The 22,267-nt window shown below is 27.3% G+C and overlaps 1 protein-coding gene across 14 annotated transcripts in view; it reads left to right on the top strand.

Moving 5' to 3' along the window:
* The window catches only part of LOC145260287 (ral GTPase-activating protein subunit alpha-1-like), a 476,501-nt gene that overhangs the window by 214,910 nt on the left and 239,324 nt on the right, over positions 1–22,267 (top strand). For all 14 annotated transcript variants that reach the window (XM_080118139.1, XM_080118137.1, XM_080118136.1 and 11 more), the window contains 6 exons: positions 2,689–2,799; positions 4,415–4,654; positions 15,842–15,991; positions 16,859–16,912; positions 18,726–18,885; positions 19,908–20,095. In XM_080118139.1, the coding sequence (XP_079974265.1) occupies positions 2,689–2,799; positions 4,415–4,654; positions 15,842–15,991; positions 16,859–16,912; positions 18,726–18,885; positions 19,908–20,095 (903 nt within the window). The remainder of the gene's footprint in view (positions 1–2,688; positions 2,800–4,414; positions 4,655–15,841; positions 15,992–16,858; positions 16,913–18,725; positions 18,886–19,907; positions 20,096–22,267) is intronic.

Genomic DNA, 22,267 nt, shown 5'->3' with positions numbered 1-22,267 from the left:
AGCGTAGAAACCATTGTTTATTAGGAGATGTGATTATTGGATCAACCAATCAGAAATCGTCTGTGGCACACACATCTCTGTTTTTATAGATATATAGATATACATATATATATATATATATATATATGTCTGATTATAGTCAGGTAACATATTTCCTAACCTCAGGTATGGCTGCTATCGGAAGTTGTGACAAGGCAAATGAGTTCCTTTACTTTTTTTTCTCTCACACTTATATTTCCCCTGAGCATACACTTTTTTTTTTTTTTTTTTTTTTTTTTTTAATAACGTTTTTCTGATCATTCTTTTTTTTTTATAATCATCGGTCTTATTTTAATTAAAAATTATTGAAATTAGTTTTTTTTGTTTTTCTTTTTTTAAGAATTATTGAAAACACTTTTTAAAAATCTTTTAAAACTATTTTCGGAATATTATATATTAGATACATTTTTTAATGATTGAAATTTTGTTATTTTGATTTCAATAATTTTTATACTAACATAAACATTTATTATATAAATTCCAAATAGAATAACTTAGTTTTTAAATTAACAAAAAAAAATAAAAGAAATTTTTATAATTTCGAAAACATTTCTTATAAAATTTCAAATAAAATAAAATTTATTTTTTAATTTTGTTATTAAAAGTGCAAATAAAGATTGTTTTATTTTTATCTGTATAAGGTCAGTTTTTGTATACATTTCAATAATGTCCTTTTTTAATAATTTATTTCAATAAATCGCTTCACAATAGAAATATTGAAGAACAATAAAAGTGGAGGAACTGATTTTCCTTGTCACCACTTCTTATTGCAGCCACGGCAGAAGTTAGACAGTATGTTAGCTGGATATTACTATAAAGCTGTCTCTAACATAACGTTGGATATAAATTCACAATTATTTTTTAAAATAGGATTTTTTAATTGTGATGCTGGAACTGAATGTGGGTCATGGTTCTCAGATGTTATGAATTACTGTATCGTTATGTTGATTATCAAAATAAAAAGTGATTGAAATTAGAAATTAACTTCTGCATCTATATATATAAAAGTGAAAATGTATGTATGTATGTATGTAGGTATGTACGCTTTTCCTCGATGTCCACAAAAGGCTTCTTTCAGAGAAGCGTTTGTTCGGTTCACAACTTCTTAAAACTTTTTATATCATCTATAAATTGTAATATCTCACACTTAACCACGGAGCTCGCCTGTCTATTTAATTTTATTGACTTTCAAACTTAATTGTTCGACATTTCCCGCATCGGCACACGTTACATTCGGTTTTCGGTATAAAAAAAAAAGCGAAACTCGACTCTAATCACAGGTCGAAAGCCAGTTGTCTCAAGGGAGCTAAGTCACATTTGTTCAATGTAGACTTCGTCATATCAGACTGTAGCTTTCATTTCGCTCCTCCTAATAAACAGGGAGCGGGTTTTTAAAAACAAACAAACCGATTTATTCACCTCATTCAAAACTGTCCCGCACAAAATGCTAACTGCTGAATACCTATCGCCGTCACGTCAATCAAAAACGTGCACCTGTTTTTTTTTTTAAACACTTTACTATTTTCCAACTGTGCGTCGTGAAGGCTTCGTTTTTTTTTTCACGGGCACCTGTTTTTTTTTTTCACAGTCTCCGGTTTTTTTTCACATACCCCGAAAAACACCCGGGCAACGCCGGGTACCCCTCGCTAGTATTCAATAAAATGGAAATTATTTTTATTCAAATCATATTTTTTTAGTAAAAACGAAATTAGAAAATTTTACCATAGTAAACGAAAACAGTAAACAGTTGCTTTTTACAATATTTTTGTTTGTGGATTATTAATTTTGCTTAATACTAAATTCTTAAGTTGAAATTATCTTTACTTAAACCATATTTTAGTAAAAAAGAATGCATCAGAGTTTCATCATCCAAAAAAAAAAAAAAATTACAAAATAAGTAAAAAGAAAACAACTTATCTCATCTGTCTTGTGTTACCCATGTTGAAAATGTCCAAATGAAAGTGAAAATTATCTAACGAAAATGCTTGAAGTATGATTTACACCCGGTTTACATAAAAAATTTTTTTATTTTATTAAATTTCTTACTCAGTCATTTGAGTGACAGTAAATTTACATATTAATTAAGGAGTGAATACTTTTGTGACTTTTATGTATAAGTAAAAAAAAAAAAAAAATATTGATTAGAACTAAATATTAAAATCAATGAAATTGATTGAAATTCACATTTTTTGTTTTTATATCAATACGGCCTAATAACTTGTCTGTTATATGGCATAATCATATTGATACATCAGTTCTTATAAGATCACTGACGTTAAGCAATGTTGAATCTAGTCAGCACCAGATGGGTAACCATTTGATAATACTGGGTGCTGTATGTAGGAGGACATCACCACTTCCCTGCAAGAACTGCAGAAAATTAATGTCATCTATCCTGACTAGGATATACATAAGATTGGGGGCTGCTTATGAATTTAATGTTCTCTTGACACTTCCTCCTTTGGAGGAATCCAGTTAAACTCGCCTAGAGTGAATGTCGCTTGCACATATATAATAGCTTGTATATTTGATGGGTAAAACAGATGTTTTGAATAGAATAAAAATTATTGATCACAAATGTACTTATTTTTTTATTTTAATCTCTAATTAAAAATTTATCTTTTTATGTCATCTTTTTTTTTTTTTCAGTTGCTAGAATCCATGTTGTTCACCACAGTTGAATGGTGTGTCCGAATGCCTATGCATCTCCTGCTGGAGACTTCCGGCACAGAAAAATCTTTACTTTATACGGTGTTTAAAGTGAGTATCAGTGTTTTAGCCTGTGTCCAATTATCTTTATTTTTATATAAAAATTGATTATTACTAAAAATGTTATAAATTATTTTATTAACTAGACCACCCACGATCCATTTGGTTATTATTGGTTATATATGTGTATATTTTCATTTGAAAATAACACTGCAGACAAACAACACACTGATTCTTTACAAACTTTTCTCCAATTTACCATCCTGGCGAGGAAAAAAAAAAAAAAGAAAAAAATGTATAAAATTCTGAGGATGGCGTCTATCGCTGAAATATTAATTTTAAACAAATATTTATTTGTTTATTTTCATAATATTGCATTGTAATTTGATTTATAAACATATTTTATGCATTTATAAAAATTATTTTTCTTTCTAGAATTTCCAAATATTTATGAAAATCACTCATGATGCGATCATAAATCCCTTCTCTCTTTATCTGAAATCATCCATTATTCTTTGTGAAAGTTTAACTTTTAAAGGAATAATTGACAATTCCAATGTAACGCAAAGTTATATGTAATGGTTAAGAGATTAATCAAAATGCAGATTTTTTTTAATAAGTAGACAAATTTAATATATCAAGTTTTGAATCTGAAAACCAAAAATTGACAATATTTTGGTAGACACTTCATCACATATACAGACATGGTCACTTTATATATATATATATATATATATATATATATATATATTATAATGGCTTAGGGACCAATTAAAATGCAAATTTTTTATATAAGTAGACATATTTATTCATTTAAAATTCAAATTTCGAACTCGTATAAGAGTCTTAATCAGAAATTACAGACAATATATTTTTTCTTTTATGCATTTAATGCATTTAAACAATGAAAATTTCCCAATTCTGTTTGTTTACCCCGTTTGACAGTAGGTTTTTAATTTTTATACTTTGATTTTTGGAATCCAAATATTGACAGAATTTGCAGGTGAAAATGCTGAGTTTGGTAAAAAATAATAAGAATTGAAATTAAATCAAATAAGGTCCTGTTTATTAGAATTGGAAACTGACGGTACTGATGTTGTTCTAATCTTCAGTAATACATGTATATAGCAATATTTCTAGCTGTTATTTAAAAGACAACCAACCGTAAAAAAAAATGAGATGAATTTAATAAGTGTTGTGATGATTAATCGGAAAAATTTGTGTCTATTATCTGATGCTAAAAATGATTCCTTTAAATATTTTTTTTTTATATTTGATTTTGTTTAAAAGAAAGTTTTTCATTACTGGTATTAATAATAAAATAATGTTTATTAATTTTCAATTACCAGTAAAACTAAAATCTATAGATCATCCACTAAAAGTGTATTTTTACGCTTGGAAAGTATCTGCATATTGAATATGCTTTTTTTTTCAAAGTTCAATCCCCAGTACAGTTGACACTCAAAACACAATTGCAAATTTTTACTGTAATTGGGAATGTATAACCACTTTATAGTTAAATATGTGGAAGTTTTTAAAGAATTGGGATTAGTATTTGTATTGGAATCGTCCCATGACTAATATATATAACAAGCAATGACGTTAGGTGTCATAAGTAGTTTAGTCTTTGCATAAAATAAACTTTTTGTTCATTTGTCTCTTGCAGGTGCTGAATGCTGCTGTGACTGGCCACACTACAGCGTCTCTGACTCGTGGATGTTACTCTTTATCGGATTTCAACCCCGAAACGGAGATTGATGGAAATACGCAAATTGGTGTAAGCACATCAAAACTCTTTTCTGGTGAAGCGATTGAGAGTACAACGATGGAGAATCCAAAAGGACTTTGCCCATTTGAAACTCCTGTCAAACCAGAAACAGACATCTTGAAACTGGCAGCCAGGACAGTAAGTTTCATTTGCATTTGTCTTTATGTACGAGTGCTCCCTTATGGACGGAGCACTCTAGTTGTGTAAATGATGGTTCTTTTTTAAGACAAGATTCCTCTGTTAAAATAATTGAATCTTCTTGGTTATCAATATCATAAAGATGTAAACAAATAAAATAAAATCTATGTTTTTGAATTTTTGAGATAAGAATTGATTATTCATATTATTTGGATTCTTCAAACTACTGTTCTTATCTTTAGTGCTATTTTTACGTTTCAGTCGATGTAACCTCTGACCTTCTTCAGATGTATCTTGTCGAACTTGGGGAATTTTTCTATTGAATAGCATAAGAGATAAAGTAAAATTTAGCTGTAAGTTACTCTTCTGCAGCTTAAAGGTTCAATCCTCAGTACCAGTGACACTCTAAATACAATTGCAAATTACTTAGGACTTCCATCCAGTTATGGTTGATGGAACGAGAACATGCTACTCCGTAACTTAATAAATAAATGGTTCCATTCATTTGTAGAAACTTCAGAATTTGACAGAAAGTTTCTTGAGTTTAATAAGATACGCCTAAAGAAGGTTGGAAGTTGCATTGACTGAAAATGTTGTGAAAATAACACTCAAGATGAAATCAGTAGTTCAGAATAATCCAAATAAAATTCATGTTTTGGAATACATGGAGTGAAATGATACGATGGATGGGTAATGTTAGGATTGAGAACAGACTTAGATCTGATGACCTCAAAGGAAAGTTAAATCTTGACAGTATTGAGAGATGTATACCAGCCACTTTGATGATATGATCACCTTGAAAAAATGGATGAGAATTCATGGGATAGTAGATGTAGAACAGTTGAGGTAGCAGGTTATGTATATAGAGGAAGCCTAAAGATAACATGGAAGTAATTGAAATGGATTTGAGAGGAGGGCTGTATAAAACATGGCCAGAGATTGATTATTTGTAAGTCAGTTTCTAAAAGCTGTCCAAGCATCTAAAATGGACATTAAACTGGATATGATTGTAAAGTTATAGAGTAGCGGATTTGTCAGCTCAGAGGCTAAAATTGTACTGATTAATGCTCAGGGTTTGAATGTCTGGGTTGATGTATGCATTTAACCACACTGAGTTCTGATGCAGCAAAACATTTGTCGAATATATTTTATACTAACTGTACTGATTCTACGTATTCCATCATGTATTACGGTCAAATCTGTTTTGTAAATATTTCTATGTTCTATAACGGAAAACTTTGTTGTTGTGTTCAATATGTAAAAGTGAATTTGTATTTAAATAAAAGCAAAGTCATATATAAAGAATGAATCGATTAATAATCAGTGTCTAAATTAGAAATAAATTGTTTTTATTTACAAAAAAGAATGTATATATATGTAGAAATATATTTTCTTATGATATATCAATCCTTATTTAAGAAGCTCAATGTGATTACAGAGCAATATATAGAATAAATGACAAAAAGTTATATTCCAAAATTCATGATGTTGACCATCTTATAATTTATTCCTTTAATTCAGTTAACTTAACAGTGTCTGTTTCGTAGCGCAAAATCAATCACTTAATTATTATATCAATCAGTGAATCTATTATGCCCTTAACTCATCAGAAGAAATAGCAACAATCAATCCGTCGAAAGGAATTGAAATGTGATTTGACATGATTAAAATCCGAAAATTGGAAGAGAAGCTGCAAATCCCTTTATATTTTTCCATTACGCCATATTGAATTTTTATCAAGCAAAATCATTAGACCCAACTATTCATACTAACAATTTTAATTAATTTATGAATCTTCTACCAGAATGTTCCATTTAATAATTAGTAAATTTATTAATGATATGATATAATCTGTACTCAAAGGAATACGTGTTCTACTATTCTTATCTTATTATTTTCACAGCATAACTTAGACCTTCTTTCATGCCATCTTTTTGAACTCTGGAATGTTTGGGAACCTATAAGGAATTTCAATTTTAAAAAAGAATCCTTTTAGACGAAGCCATTTGATGTATAAAGCTAAGAAATATATATAATTTCAAGGTCAAAAATGTGAAAATAACCAAAATGAAAATCGTAGTCCAAATAACAATCTTCATCTCAAAATTTCTGAAATATGATTCATGGTTATTTCTTTATTAATATCATTCCAAAAGCACTGTAATCTGACCTGTAGGAAATTTTGTTTGAATGTTTCTTTTCAATGAAACTGAAAGTGATCTCTTCTCGTTCCTATTCTCTGCTAATCTTTTGCAAGATCTGTGTGTTGCTGCGTCTGCAGCTTCCTCAACTCCTACATTACCATTGTTGACATCATCAGATCCACAACAAACTTCCTCATAACTTCTAGTTGGAATCCTTTCAAGTCTCTCAGATATCACCTAAAACTTTTTTTATATGTTGAATTCAAGATCCTTTCTCAGAAATTAGAACGATTCTTAGCAGCGGCCTCTTGATCTTTCATGGATATCTGTCCGAGGTGGTCTTTGTCGGCCCCAAGTCTGAAGTGACAGTGAAAAAAAATAAAAATAATAACCATCACCCCTCTTTATTTTTTGTTTATTAATGAGTCACCACTTTTCAAGATCAAAAGCCACTCAAGGATGAGGATTAATGAGACGTAGAGATTGTGAGTTGAATGATGAAGAATACGAGAAAATCTAAAGCAATGAATGGCATAAACAAAATTGGATTGCTTAAGAAGATGCTTTATATGAGTTGAAGACGATCATGTGTAATCTTCATGGAAGCAGTCCCCTGATAATGTGTTCCGTAGATGTCATTAGAAATTCTTTTTATTTGAATTCCACCTGATACAGAAAAGTCTTTTTGTTGTGAATGTCAAGCGAGCAGGAACTAAAGATTGAAACTCAGCCAAGCACCTTCCATGGTGATAACTAGGGCTATGACCACATAATATTCTTTTCATTGTTTTGACTCTTGAGTATATATTCGACACAGTTAATCAATGGAGAACCACATCACTCTATATAAAAGCATATGAGATATCAACAAATACACACTCGAGAGTCAAAACAATGAAAAGAATATGCTGTTGTCCACGCCATAGTGATAACGCTAGAATAGAGAATGACGAGCAACATCTCTTGTTTCAGGGCAAGAAAGCGTTCTTCGAATGGCATGGCCTCAAATGTGGTTGCAGTATTCCATACATGAGATTAAATAATACAGCAGAACCAAGAAATTAAAATTATTAATAAAAATTTTTTTTCTAATTTCCATCAAATGTAGTAATCCCATACATTCTAAGTGTTGATATGCCTTGTTTGCAGTGAATAAGAGTTTAAAAAAATATAAAATCTCCTTTAATTTAAAAAAAAAAATGAAATCTAGTGTAATTAAAAAAAATGAAATCTTTCGTAATTAAAAAAAATGAAATCTTTCGTAATTAAAAAAAATGAAATCTAGTGTAATTAAAAAAAAAAGAAATCTAGTGTAATTAATAGAAATAAAATCTAGTGTAATTAAAAAAAAACAATGAAATTTAGTGTAATTAAAAAAAAATAAAATCTAGTGTAATTAAAAAAAAATGAAATCTAGTGTAATTAAAAAAAAATGAAATCTAGTGTAATTAAAAAAATTAAATCTAGTGTAATTAAAAATAAATGAAATCTAATGTAATTAAAAAAAATGAAATCTAGTGTAATTAAAATGAAATCTAGTGTAATTAAAATGAAATCTAGTGTAATTAAAAAAATTAAATCTAGTGTAATTAAAAAAATTAAATCTAGTGTAATTAAAAATAAATGATATCTAGTGTAATTAAAAATAAATGAAATTTAGTGTAATTAAAAAAAAAATGAAATCTAGTGTAATTAAAAAAAAAATGAAATTTAGCTTAATTAAAAAAAAAAATGAAATCTAGTGTAATTAAAAAAAAATGAAATCTAGTGTAATTAAAAAAATTAAATCTAGTGTAATTAAAAATAAATGAAATCTAGTGTAATTAAAAAAAATGAAATCTAATATAATTAAAATGAAATTTAGTGTAATTAAAAAAAAAAGATCTAGTGTAATTAATAGAAATAAAATCTAGTGTAATTAAAAAAAAACAATGAAATTTAGTGTAATTAAAAAAATATGAAATCTAGTGTAATTAAAAAAAAATGAAATCTAGTGTAATTAAAAAAAAATGAAATCTAGTGTAATTAAAAAAAAATGAAATCTAGTGTAATTAAAAAAATTAAATCTAGTGTAATTAAAAATAAATGAAATCTAATGTAATTAAAAAAAATGAAATCTAGTGTAATTAAAATGAAATCTAGTGTAATTAAAAAAAAATTAAATCTAGTGTAATTAAAAAAATGAAATCTAGTGTAATTAAAAAAATTAAATCTAGTGTAATTAAAAAAATTAAATCTAGTGTAATTAAAAAAATGAAATCTAGTGTAATTAAAAAATAAATGAAATCTAGTGTAATTAAAAAAAATGAAATCTAATGTAATTAAAAAATAAATTAAATCTAGTGTAATTAAAAAAATTAAATCTAGTGTAATTAAAAAAATGAAATCTAGTGTAATTAAAAAAATGAAATCTAGTGTAATTAAAAAAATGAAATCTAGTGTAATTAAAAAAATTAAATCTAGTGTAATTAAAAAAATTAAATCTAGTGTAATTAAAAAAATTAAATCTAGTGTAATTAAAAAAAATTAAATCTAGTGTAATTAAAAAAATTAAATCTAGTGTAATTAAAAAAATTAAATCTAGTGTAATTAAAAAAATGAAATCTAGTGTAATTAAAAAATAAATGAAATCTAGTGTAATTAAAAAAAATGAAATCTAATGTAATTAAAAAATAAATTAAATCTAGTGTTATTAAAAAAATGAAATCTAGGGTAATTAAAAAATAAATGAAATCTAGTGTAATTAAAAAAATGAAATCTAGTGTAATTAAAAAATAAATGAAATCTAGTGTAATTAAAAAATAAATGAAATCTAGTGTAATTAAAAAAATGAAATCTAGTGTAATTAAAAAAATGAAATCTAAAGTAATTAAAAAATAAATGAAATCTAGTGTAATTAAAAATAAATGAAATCTAGTGTAATTAAAAATAAATGAAATCTAGTGTAATTAAAAAATAAATGAAATCTAGTGTAATTAAAAAATAAATGAAATCTAGTGTAATTAAAAAAAAATGAAATCTAATGTAATTAAAAAATAAATGAAATTTAATGTAATTAAAAAAAATGAAATCTAGTGTAATTAAAAAAAATGAAATCTAGTGTAATTAAAAAATAAATGAAATCTAGTGTAATTAAAAAAAAATGAAATCTAATGTAATTAAAAAATAAATGAAATTTAATGTAATTAAAAAAAATGAAATCTAGTGTAATTAAAAAAAATTAAATCTAGTGTAATTAAAAAAAATTAAATCTAGTGTAATTAAAAAAAAATTAAATCTAGTGTAATTAAAAAAAAATGAAATCTAATGTAATTAAAAAATAAATGAAATTTAATGTAATTAAAAAAAATGAAATCTAGTGTAATTAAAAATAAATGAAATTTAATGTAATTAAAAAAAATGAAATCTAGTGTAATTAAAAAAATTAAATCTAGTGTAATTAAAAATAAATGAAATCTAATGTAATTAAAAAAAATTAAATCTAGTGTAATTAAAAAAAATGAAATCTAGTGTAATTAAAAAAAATGAAATCTAGTGTAATTAAAAAAAAATTAAATCTAGTGTAATTAAAAAAAAATGAAATCTAATGTAATTAAAAAATAAATGAAATTTAATGTAATTAAAAAAAATGAAATCTAGTGTAATTAAAAAAAATGAAATCTAGTGTAATTAAAAAAAAATGAAATCTAATGTAATTAAAAAATAAATGAAATTTAGTGTAATTAAAAATAAATGAAATCTAGTGTAATTAAAAATAAATGAAATCTAGTGTAATTAAAAAAAATGAAATCTAGTGTAATTAAAAAAAAATTAAATCTAGTGTAATTAAAAAAATGAAATCTAGTGTAATTAAAAAAATTAAATCTAGTGTAATTAAAAATAAATGAAATCTAATGTAATTAAAAAAAATTAAATCTAGTGTAATTAAAAAAAATGAAATCTAGTGTAATTAAAAAAAATGAAATCTAGTGTAATTAAAAAAAAATGAAATCTAATGTAATTAAAAAATAAATGAAATTTAGTGTAATTAAAAAAAATGAAATCTAGTGTAATTAAAAAAAAATGAAATCTAATGTAATTAAAAAAAATGAAATCTAGTGTAATTAAAAAAAATGAAATCTAGTGTAATTAAAAAATAAATGAAATCTAGTGTAATTAAAAAAAATGAAATCTAGTGTAATTAAAAATAAATGAAATCTAGTGTAATTAAAAAAAATGAAATCTAGTGTAATTAAAATGAAATCTAGTGTAATTAAAAAAAAATTAAATCTAGTGTAATTAAAAAAATTAAATCTAGTGTAATTAAAAAAATTAAATTTAGTGTAATTAAAAATAAATGATATCTAATGTAATTAAAAAAAATGAAATCTAGTGTAATTAAAAAAAAATGAAATCTAGTGTAATTAAAAAAATAAAATCTAGTGTAATTAAAAATAAATGAAATCTAGTGTAATTAAAAAAAATTAAATCTAGTGTAATTAAAAATAAATGAAATCTAGTGTAATTAAAAAAAATGAAATCTAGTGTAATTAAAATGAAATCTAGTGTAATTAAAAATAAATGAAATCTAGTGTAATTAAAAAAAATGAAATCTAGTGTAATTAAAATGAAATCTAGTGTAATTAAAAAAAATGAAATCTAATGTAATTAAAAAATAAATGAAATTTAGTGTAATTAAAAAAAATGAAATCTAGTGTAATTAAAAAAAAATGAAATCTAATGTAATTAAAAAAAATGAAATCTAGTGTAATTAAAAAAAATGAAATCTAGTGTAATTAAAAAATAAATGAAATCTAGTGTAATTAAAAAAAATGAAATCTAGTGTAATTAAAAAAAAAAAAATCTAGTGTAATTAAAAAAAATGAAATCTAGTGTAATTAAAATGAAATCTAGTGTAATTAAAAAAAAATTAAATCTAGTGTAATTAAAAAAATTAAATCTAGTGTAAATAAAAAAATTAAATTTAGTGTAATTAAAAATAAATGATATCTAATGTAATTAAAAAAAATGAAATCTAGTGTAATTAAAAAAAAATGAAATCTAGTGTAATTAAAAAAATAAAATCTAGTGTAATTAAAAAAATGAAATCTAGTGTAATTAAAAATAAATGAAATCTAATGTAATTAAAAAAAATGAAATCTAGTGTAATTAAAAAAATGAAATCTAGTGTAATTAAAAAAAATGAAATCTAATGTAATTAAAAAAAATGAAATCTAGTGTAATTAAAATGAAATCTAGTGTAATTAAAATGAAATCTAGTGTAATTAAAATGAAATCTAGTGTAATTAAAAAAATTAAATCTAGTGTAATTAAAAAATTAAATCTAGTGTAATTAAAAATAAATGAAATCTAATGTAATTAAAAAAAATGAAATCTAGTGTAATTAAAATGAAATCTAGTGTAATTAAAAAAAAATTAAATCTAGTGTAATTAAAAAAATTAAATCTAGTGTAATTAAAAATAAATGAAATCTAATGTAATTAAAAAAAATGAAATCTAGTGTAATTAAAATGAAATCTAGTGTAATTAAAAAAAAATTAAATCTAGTGTAATTAAAAAAATTAAATCTAGTGTAATTAAAAAAATTAAATCTAGTGTAATTAAAAATAAATGAAATCTAATGTAATTAAAAAAAATGAAATCTAGTGTAATTAAAATGAAATCTAGTGTAATTAAAAAAAAATTAAATCTAGTGTAATTAAAAAAATGAAATCTAGTGTAATTAAAAAAATTAAATCTAGTGTAATTAAAAATAAATGAAATCTAATGTAATTAAAAAAAATGAAATCTAGTGTAATTAAAATGAAATCTAGTGTAATTAAAAAAAAATTAAATCTAGTGTAATTAAAAAAATTAAATCTAGTGTAATTAAAAAAATTAAATCTAGTGTAATTAAAAATAAATGAAATCTAGTGTAATTAAAAAAAAAAATGAAATCTAGTGTAATTAAAAAAAAATGAAATCTAGTGTAATTAAAAAAATTAAATCTAGTGTAATTAAAAAAAAATGAAATCTAGTGTAATTAAAAAAAAAATGAAATTTAGTGTAATAAATTTTTTTTTTTCTTAGCGATCATATGTATGTGTGTGTCCATGGGATATAATCAAAATTTGCATTTTATATTAAATTTGTTAAGTGGTACAAACTGAAGGCGAAAATGATCAATACCATAAGTATAGAAAATCTAATGAAAATTATTGTATACTAGCATAATCTGAAAATTCTATGAAATGAGAAATATATTTTATCAAGAATTATTTTTTGACAAAGCTGATATTTTTTTGGATAGAAAAACCAATAACATGCAACAAATGAAAATGATGTCCATTGTATTTTAAATATAGAACGCATCCAAATATGATGAATTAATAACTACAATAAATGCTTAGAAAGTAATATTGTGCTACATAGTTCAATACAAAGAATAAAATCACATTGTCAGAGACAATCTTTAATTTACTCCTTTAGTCCAGCACCTCTTGGCAGACAATATTCTTCATTTGTTTTTTTCCTGTTTCTTTCCAATGTTCTCTTTTGTATGTAACAGTTTGTTGACTTCTTTCTTCAGTGAAAAACTGCTGCATATTGAAATTACTATGAGTTCCTTTCCCGTATTCTAATGATATTCGAAAACTAGGCTGCATTCTTGTCCAGGATTGCCATACTGGCTTTTTTAAAGACAAGTTTCATAAATTTAGCCTGTTTGAAGCAGTTGTGTCTCCAAATATTGTATTCGGTGTTTTTTTTTTTTCAAAACGTAACATACGAACTAATTAAGGAAAAAACCAGCGGAAAATTGTATATAGTTTACTAGCCTGGGTGCACGGCGTTGCCCAGGTGTTTGTAGGTGTGTGTTGAGCAAAGAAAAAAAAAAGTTGTAGTAGGCAGGCAGGTTCGACCATATGACGCGAAGGCGAAAAAGAAAGTGGAGGTGTGTGTAAGGGTGTTAGTTGAGCAAAAAAAAAAATGGAAAATTGTGAGCGTGATGTGCCTACCATGGTTGTGATGTCATGGGCAGTCGAAATAACGTCTTTTATGCGACGTCGTGGGCACGAGGGTTGAATGACTTGCAAAAAATGTCAGCGAAAACACCGACCCTCCCTGCAGAAAATTGCCCAGCTGAGAGTGAAGGAATGAATGTTTTTGGCCAATTTTTTGATAGTTGTCATCGGGTTAGGGTTGAGCTTCAAAATGATACAGATCTTGTGAAAATCTGTCGCCTTTATCGAAAGTTTTTGTGAGACATACAAACATACATACATTTAAACAGACAGGTGAGATTTATATTATAGACTAGCATGGGTACCCGGCGTTGCCTAGGTGACTGGAAATGTAAAAAAAGGAAAAAAGTGTTAGTAGGCAGGCAGGTTCGAACCCGTGATGCAGAAAACCTGACGTCTTAACCGTTGCGCTACAGCAATAAAGGAAATGAAAGACGTTTAAATTTAGCGATTAAAAAGTTAAGTGAATGAGTTCACACGGGTGCGTAAATTTAATGAGGTCAAACATCATGCCATAATGAAATGACACAGTTAACTTTGGCTTCAAGCCAGTTAAGCTTTACTTACGACAAGATGTTGGGAAAAAGCAACTCCCGATAAGTGGATGAAAATAAATGTAGACGCGATGTGCATTCGAAAATTGTTGGTATTACAATCTAGACAGTATATAAGTTCTAAGAAAGAGTGACCCCCCCCCGACCCCCTCATCGAAAAAAAGCCTAATGCATACATACACACACACATTTTCGCTTTTATCTTATAGACTAGCGGGGGTGCCCGGCGTTGCCCGGATGGAAAAAAAAATTTCTCTTGGGAGGGATGTAGGCTCGAACACAAAGCCTTGAGGCGAATAGCCTTATGACTTACTATGATGCTACAAGGGCAGGGAATTGAGAATAGCTGAAAATAAACGTTTAAAAGAAGCAGATGGTTAAACGAATGTGAACGTTTTCTAGGTTAAACATCACACCGTAGTAGTAGAGAAATGAAATCACAGCACGAATTTTGTAACATAAAAGTCATTGAAATACATACGAAAAAATGCACACACACATTTTTGCTTTTATATTATAGATGTTGATATATCAAAGTTTTACAATCCTTCTGGTTTTATCAGACCAAACTCGTTTCATCTACTAAGATAGTTCTGTTTATCCATAATACTGACATCTATTTTTAATAAATATTTTTAAACAAAGATTAAAAAAAAATAGGTAAAACAAAATACATTTTTAATCATAAAATTGCATCTCAAGATTTTTTAATGTATTTATAGAAGTGTATGAGTATGACACTTTTGTTATTAAAACAAAAAATGGACTGCTAGAAATATAAAAATTATATTTATTTCATTTATTTGTTGGTTGTGTATTGTTTCATTTATTTGTTTGTTGTGTATTGTTTCATTTGTTTGTTTGTTGTGTATTGTTTCATTTGTTTGTTGGTTGTGTATATTTTCATTTCTTTGTTGGTTGTGTATTGTTTCATTTGTTTGTTGGTTGTGTATTGTTTCATTTATTTGTTGGTTGTGTATTGTTTCATTTATTTGTTGGTTGTGTATTGTTTCATTTATTTGTTGGTTGTGTATTATTTCATTTATTTGTTGGTTGTGTATTGTTTCATTTATTTGTTGGTTGTGTATTGTTTCATTTGTTTGTTGGTTGTGTATTGTTTCATTTGTTTGTTTGTTGTGTGTTGTTTCATTTGTTTGTTTGTTGTGTATTGTTTCATTTGTTTGTTTGTTGTGTATTGTTTCATTTGTTTGTTTGTTGTGTATTGTTTCATTTGTTTGTTGTGTATTGTTTCATTTGTTTGTTGTGTATTGTTTCATTTGTTTGTTTGTTGTGTATTGTTTCATTTGTTTGTTTGTTGTGTATTGTTTCATTTGTTTGTTTGTTGTGTATTGTTTCATTTGTTTGTTGGTTGTGTATTTTTATATGTTGTAAAAATAACCTCCAAGATGAAAACGGTAGTCCGAATGATCTAAATCCTCATCTCAAAAATTCTGAAACCTTATATTTATGTTTCTTTTTTCTGTCTAGTTGATGACCCATCTAGTAAATCATTTTGGTCATTTTCCGATGGGTGATGGTGCCGCCAAGCTAAGCAGCTGCGTACAAGAACATCATGACCTTCCAGATTTTCTCGACAATGACTTGAGACCAGAAATCTTTCAGGCAGAAAACGTTCAGGTAAGCAACGAAAGGAGATAGGAGGTTTGGGGAAATCTGGGGTGTGCTCTCCCTCTCACTCTGACCCATTTGTTTATGACTTATTGTTGCTTATATTACTTTTATCGTCCTCAAACATGATTACTAGAGCTAGGACAACAGCATATTTTCATTGTTTTTACTTTTGAGTGCATATCCATTGATATCTTATATGCTTTTATATGGAGTAATGTGGTTCTCAGTTGATTAACTGTATCGGATATATACTCGAGTCAAAACAATATGTTGTCATAGCCCTAGTGATTATATAGTATTATTTGAATAAATATGTCAATTTTAAAAAAATTTATTTGTTTAATAAAGATTAAAGTTGTCCTTTGAAAATGCCTGAATTGTGCAGCCTACCTTAGTGTAATTTGGCAGCGACTGACCCTTTTATTGAAAATGTTACGGAAGATAGTTCATCTTTCCATTTCTTTAGTTTGCACCTTCCTTCTCTTTGTGCTGCCATATTTTGTTTTCACTTATTCCAAACCTGTGGATTGAATTGAACACTTCCTCTTCCCATTGTCTTTCTACTAACCTCGTTTCCTATAACTTTTTTATAGATTTTTTTTTTCCATACATTTTATTTTTAGAGGAGGATGTTCATAGCATTTACGGAAATATTACATTAGAACTGCAAATGATTATACTGGCATGAATTTGATCCAAAATTCATTATAATATAATTTATTTTTCTTTTTTAATTTTTTTTAAATTAAAAGTTGAAACATGACTATTAATTAAAAGAAACAATCCCGAAAGAGACTTAATGATATAAAACTCTTGTTTATATTGAAAACCTTTACATTCTTTAATAACTTTTTTCTTTCTTTTCCTTTCCAGTTCTTTGTACTTAACCACCAGTCATTGATATCATTCGTAGAGCTTCCAGCAATGGTAAGAATATAAGCATATGTAAAATAGCAAACGTATGCTTTTTTTTTTTTTTTCATTCAAATATTTCATATTAATTATCTACAGAAAATTGTTTTGTTTTTTCTAAAGATCTTTTTCAAGAAAAATGTACACAAAATGGTAGATCACATTTCTTTGCAGAGCTACCCCACCCCCCATTTTTTTTTTTTTTTTTTTTTCCTCAATTTTCTTGTTTTGTTCTAATTTATCGTTTTCCTCTCGGCTCTGTTTAACTAAGCATCGTTGGGAACACTATCTTCTACTAAGGTGGCTTTTTTCTCTTGTCCCATATTACTATCAGATTAAACTGCATCTGTGATGGAACGTAATGTTATCTTTTAGTTGCCATGACTCCCAGATTGGCGGTATCTGAGTCCCATCTATGGATTAAATATGATCTATTGTTTACAAAATATTTATTTATAGAAAAATTAATTAATTGATAAAACATGTGGTTCTAAGAAAAGTATATCAGTTTATTAATTGCAAATTATCGACGAAGATGGAAGTATTCTTAGAAATTATATTTTTTGCGATAGAATTCCTTCCATCAAAGAAAATGGCAGATGCAGACATATTTTAGACCAAAATAAACATCTGGAAGAAACTGATTGCTTTTTTAAGTACGAAAATGGAGATGAAAAGTGTACTTTGCAATATGATAAAAAAAAATGCCAGGAGATCAAATGTAAACTTGATATTTTTGTTTAAAAAAAAATAAAATTATGAGTTGACAAAAAAAAAAGTTAAATAAAAAAAAAACACTATTTTTTTTTTATGATGATATTTTGTTATACGGTGAGTGTGTATGATGATATTTTGTTATACGGTGAGTGTGTATGATGATATTTTGTTATACGGTGAGTGTGTATGATGATATTTTGTTATACGGTGAGTGTGTATGATGATATTTTGTTATACGGTGAGTGTGTATGATGATATTTTGTTATACGGTGAGTGTGTATGATGATATTTTGTTATACGGTGAGTGTGTATGATGATATTTTGTTATACGGTGAGTGTGTATGATGATATTTTGTTATACGGTGAGTGTGTATGATGATATTTTGTTATACGGTGAGTGTGTATGATGATATTTTGTTATACGGTGAGTGTGTATGATGATATTTTGTTATACGGTGAGTGTGTATGATGATATTTTGTTATACGGTGAGTGTGTATGATGATATTTTGTTATACGGTGAGTGTGTATGATGATATTTTGTTATACGGTGAGTGTGTATGATGATATTTTGTTATACAGTGAGTGTAACAAACAAGTTGATCATAGTTTTAATAAAAAAATTGTTTTCATTGTTACAAAAAAAGCACTTTTTTGAAAATTTTCTTGAAAAATAAAAAAACCAAAAAGATAATTTCCATGAAAAAAATTGTTTATCATTTTTATGATTTTGTCTTAACACAAAAAGAAATAATTTTTTTTTTTTTTAAATTTTGTTTTCAGCATTTTGAATTTCTCATTTAAGTAGTATTTTAAGTATTAAGTGTTGGCTTTTTTCAGCAACTTTTCTGGATGCTTACAGTAAATTGTTGAAAAATGCCAGCACAGCATTAGGTCAGGTTCTGGATCAGTACCAAAAAGGACTTTAAATTAAGAAAGAAGAAAAAAAAATTGTATTCTTGTTAGATTTAATCAACAACAAAAAAAAAAATGGATGTCTTATTTTCTTTTTATTTCATATATCATAACGGAAATTTTGTAATGTTACAAATGAAAAAAAAAAACAAAACAGGCGCACAAAATTCTTAAAATACATTTAATTTGTTTTTTCAGCAAGATATTCCTGGAGGTGGTGTGACTGCTGGACTAACAACTGCTAAGACAGTATGTCGGGTAATCATAAGAGACTTGTGTGGGAAATACTGCTGGGAGAATTCGGTTTTGTATGGGCCACCGTGGTGTCAAAAAGGATCAACTCCGTCAAATAAAAACAGTAAGTTGCTCAAAGATTTGGAGAAATTTTCTTATATTTTTCACTTCTTCTGTAGATTGGTTTTTTAAATCAACACTAGCCTGGATTGGATGCCCAGCGTTGCTCGGGTGTTTAGAGGTGTTTGGTGAAAAAAAAAAAAAAGAAAAAATGGTAGTAGGCAGACAAGTTCAAATCCGTACCACGAAGGAGGAAAAGAATCTGAAAAAAAAAACATGACGTTTTTGCTGCTGCGGCCATCGCAAAACCGGAAGTGACAAACGTTAAAATAAGGCTAGTCAATCAAAAAGAGTGGATGACTTTCAAAAATATTGGCAAAAAAAAGTTACCTCTCCTTGGAGAAAAGTGGCCCGTTGAAGGCGAAGGAATTAATGGGGAAGGAATAGGCCAATTTTTCAATATTTGTTGTCCGAAAGTTCAAGGTTTAAAACGATACCGGTTTCGTTATGTTCCAACGTGTCCGTCAGAAGTTTTAGGCTGATGTACAAACATACATACATTTTAAACAGATTTTTGCTCTTTATGTTTATATGTTCTGCCAAAATTAGTATAAATTCCAAAATATTACTAAAAATGATCAATTAGAAAAATAAATACAAGTAAAAATAGAATTTATGAAGTTTTATTGTATTTTTTAATGTGGAACTGTTGTCGGGACAAAACTGACTTATCTCCCTTAACTTAAATTAAAGGTTAGTAAACAGAACATAATAGCGGATGAATTTTTGTTAAAAATACATTTAGTACTGGATCATATTTCAATAATTTTTGGAATTTATATGCATTTCACCATGACACACAAGTACGTAATGTTTTCACCTGAAATGTGTTGGTTTAAAAGATCCCCATTATATGCAAGCACTAATTTTTCATGCTGAAAATAAAATTTTTCAAGATAAAAACATTCTACAGATGTATCTCATCATGTAACAAACTTTTTATAAAATTATCTTTTGTTGTTATTTGTAATTTGATGTATTATAACTTTGTAATTTTGATCATTTCTGCTTTTTTTTCTTGCACAGTTGTCTCCCCTGTTGTGGATAACCCAATTAGCACTGTACAATTTCCATCAACGTCGTCCAGTGAACAGAAACCAATTGTCAGACAGCAGAACTGTGATAACCAGAAAAATGCTTCAAATCCTCCCCAGCACTCCTCCTCCTGCGAATTGCCGCAAGGAGACCGCCCAAACACTGATAATTTGGATGATGTAAGAAAGTTAATTTTTTTTTTTTTTTGGTCTTTGTATGAATATTAACGTTGTTTTTAATTTTATTTACAAGTGGATTTGGCAAGTGTTTTATGATTATGTTTAAAGAGATTTGAAAAATTCATGATATTAATCAAAATAGTCAGATCCTACCAGCAGTGGCAGTGCTGTTGTTGTGCATTGTTCATTTAGTCTGAATGAGTCAAAGGATTGTTGGTATTCATATCCCTGACATCTCTCGTGTTGTAATTCTGGAAAGATATTGGATACTTACAGGAGGGACCACATGAAAGTTGCCGACATCACTAAGTGAAAGTGTTTCTGTAGATCAAGCAGGATTTGAACTTGGTAAACTCTGGTTGTCAGTCTGTGTTGATCACTTAGCAACCGTCATGTGTGGCCCGAACCTACCAGCAATGGTGACATAATTTAAAAAATTTATCTATTTTTTATTTTATTTATTTTATTATAATAATTTTTCTATCAATAATAAAATAAAACGTTTTTTTCTCCATGGTCTTTATATGAGACAAAACATGTAGATGAATTTGATTAAAAGTTTAAACGAAAGCCACTAAAAAGAATATAAGTATTTTTTCAAACTGCTCTCTATAATGTAGATTCATTTCTATATCTGACGATAATATGTCACAATTTTAACCAATACTCACATTCTATCATAACTGGATTTTTTTTACCAGAAATGCTGACGATGTCATATTTTTATGGTCTAACATTTAACTTTATTTTTGATAGATTTGTTAAAAAATAATTCATTTTTAACAGGAAAACTTTAGTGAATTACTAACAGGCCGTGCGGCGTTGCTCGGTCGTAAAATATGCATTAATATTATATTTTGATTAATGCAGATTTTTTATGATAAAAAAAATAAAAATGTAGGCATTAAATGGAACATTAAATTCCCTTAAAATATGGAAAGAAACTGAGACGTGCATGCAAGTATTTTTTTTTAAACAGTTTACTTCTTGTAAAGTAAAAAAAAAAAATACTTGAACTGAGATCGAAAACAAAACCTAAAGACAGTGAGTCAAGTATGATAACTATTAGGCCAGCTTGACATGATCTTTTAAGTGTTTTCAAATCTACTTATTAACATAAGTAATCTGTCACATGAATGATTCACGCATGTGCATTCATGAAAAAGTTGGCAAACAGATAAAAATCTGATGACCCCCCTCCCATGTACCAATTTAAAAATTTTTACTCCTTAGCAGCTCTTTCTTATAGATGAAAATTGAATATAAAACTTTTCACATGTCTGAATACCCTATATACCAAATTTCAAGTCTAGGTATTTGTTGAATATATAGGTTGAAAAATGTCCTCACACAGTCTCACTTTTATAGATAATACATTCGTTAGAGCTTTATATTCTCTCTGTCTGTCTGTCTGTCTCTCTCTCTCTCTCTCTCTCTCTATATATATATATATATATATATATATATATATATATATATATATATATATACACACACATATATATATATATATACACACACATACACACACACACACACACAAAGTTGTCACAAGATTTGATTCATACCCCCACTATCCAACAATCATGAGATTGTTTGCACAGCAACTGAGAAAGTTAACATGCTTGCCTGTCAGTTTACCTCAAACTCTACCTTGGACTCAGCAAACCATTCCTTCCCTGATTTTCCTCTGCAGACAGAAACCATGCTAGATGATCTGAAGATCACGCCTCCCAAGTACATGATATTATAAAAAACCTAGACACCTCAAAAGCATGTGGACTTTTTATTTATTTTTTTTTATTCAATTTTCACCCCAAACAAGGCATAGTGTCACTTTGAAGTGGGGAGGGGGTTACTATCGCAGACATAAGTTGCAGGCATATTATGAAGAGAGATGAGTAGCAAGATGTCTGTTCACATTACAATTGAACTTCTGCATGTCAGTACAGTTGGGAAAGCAGAATCCTGGAAGGGAGTTCCAAAGTCTAGCAGTTCTGGGGAAGAAACTATTGGAGTAGAAGGCCTTCTTACACCTAGGGATCTCTACTGTAAAGGGGTGGGATTTGGCTGCTTGTCCGGTTTGTCGGGGTATTCATGTTGAGGAGGTACAAGTGCTTGTACCTCATCCCGGCTGTGCTATGCAAAAAATGCTCCACTGAGGTTGCTTCA

This window comes from Euprymna scolopes, chromosome 36, assembly GCF_053919585.1.
Source record: "Euprymna scolopes isolate OS-2025 chromosome 36, ASM5391958v1, whole genome shotgun sequence".
Lineage (NCBI taxonomy): Eukaryota > Metazoa > Mollusca > Cephalopoda > Sepiida > Sepiolidae > Euprymna > Euprymna scolopes.
The sequence above is the reverse complement of the archived record's forward strand: the minus strand, read 5'-3'. Positions and strand labels throughout refer to the sequence as shown.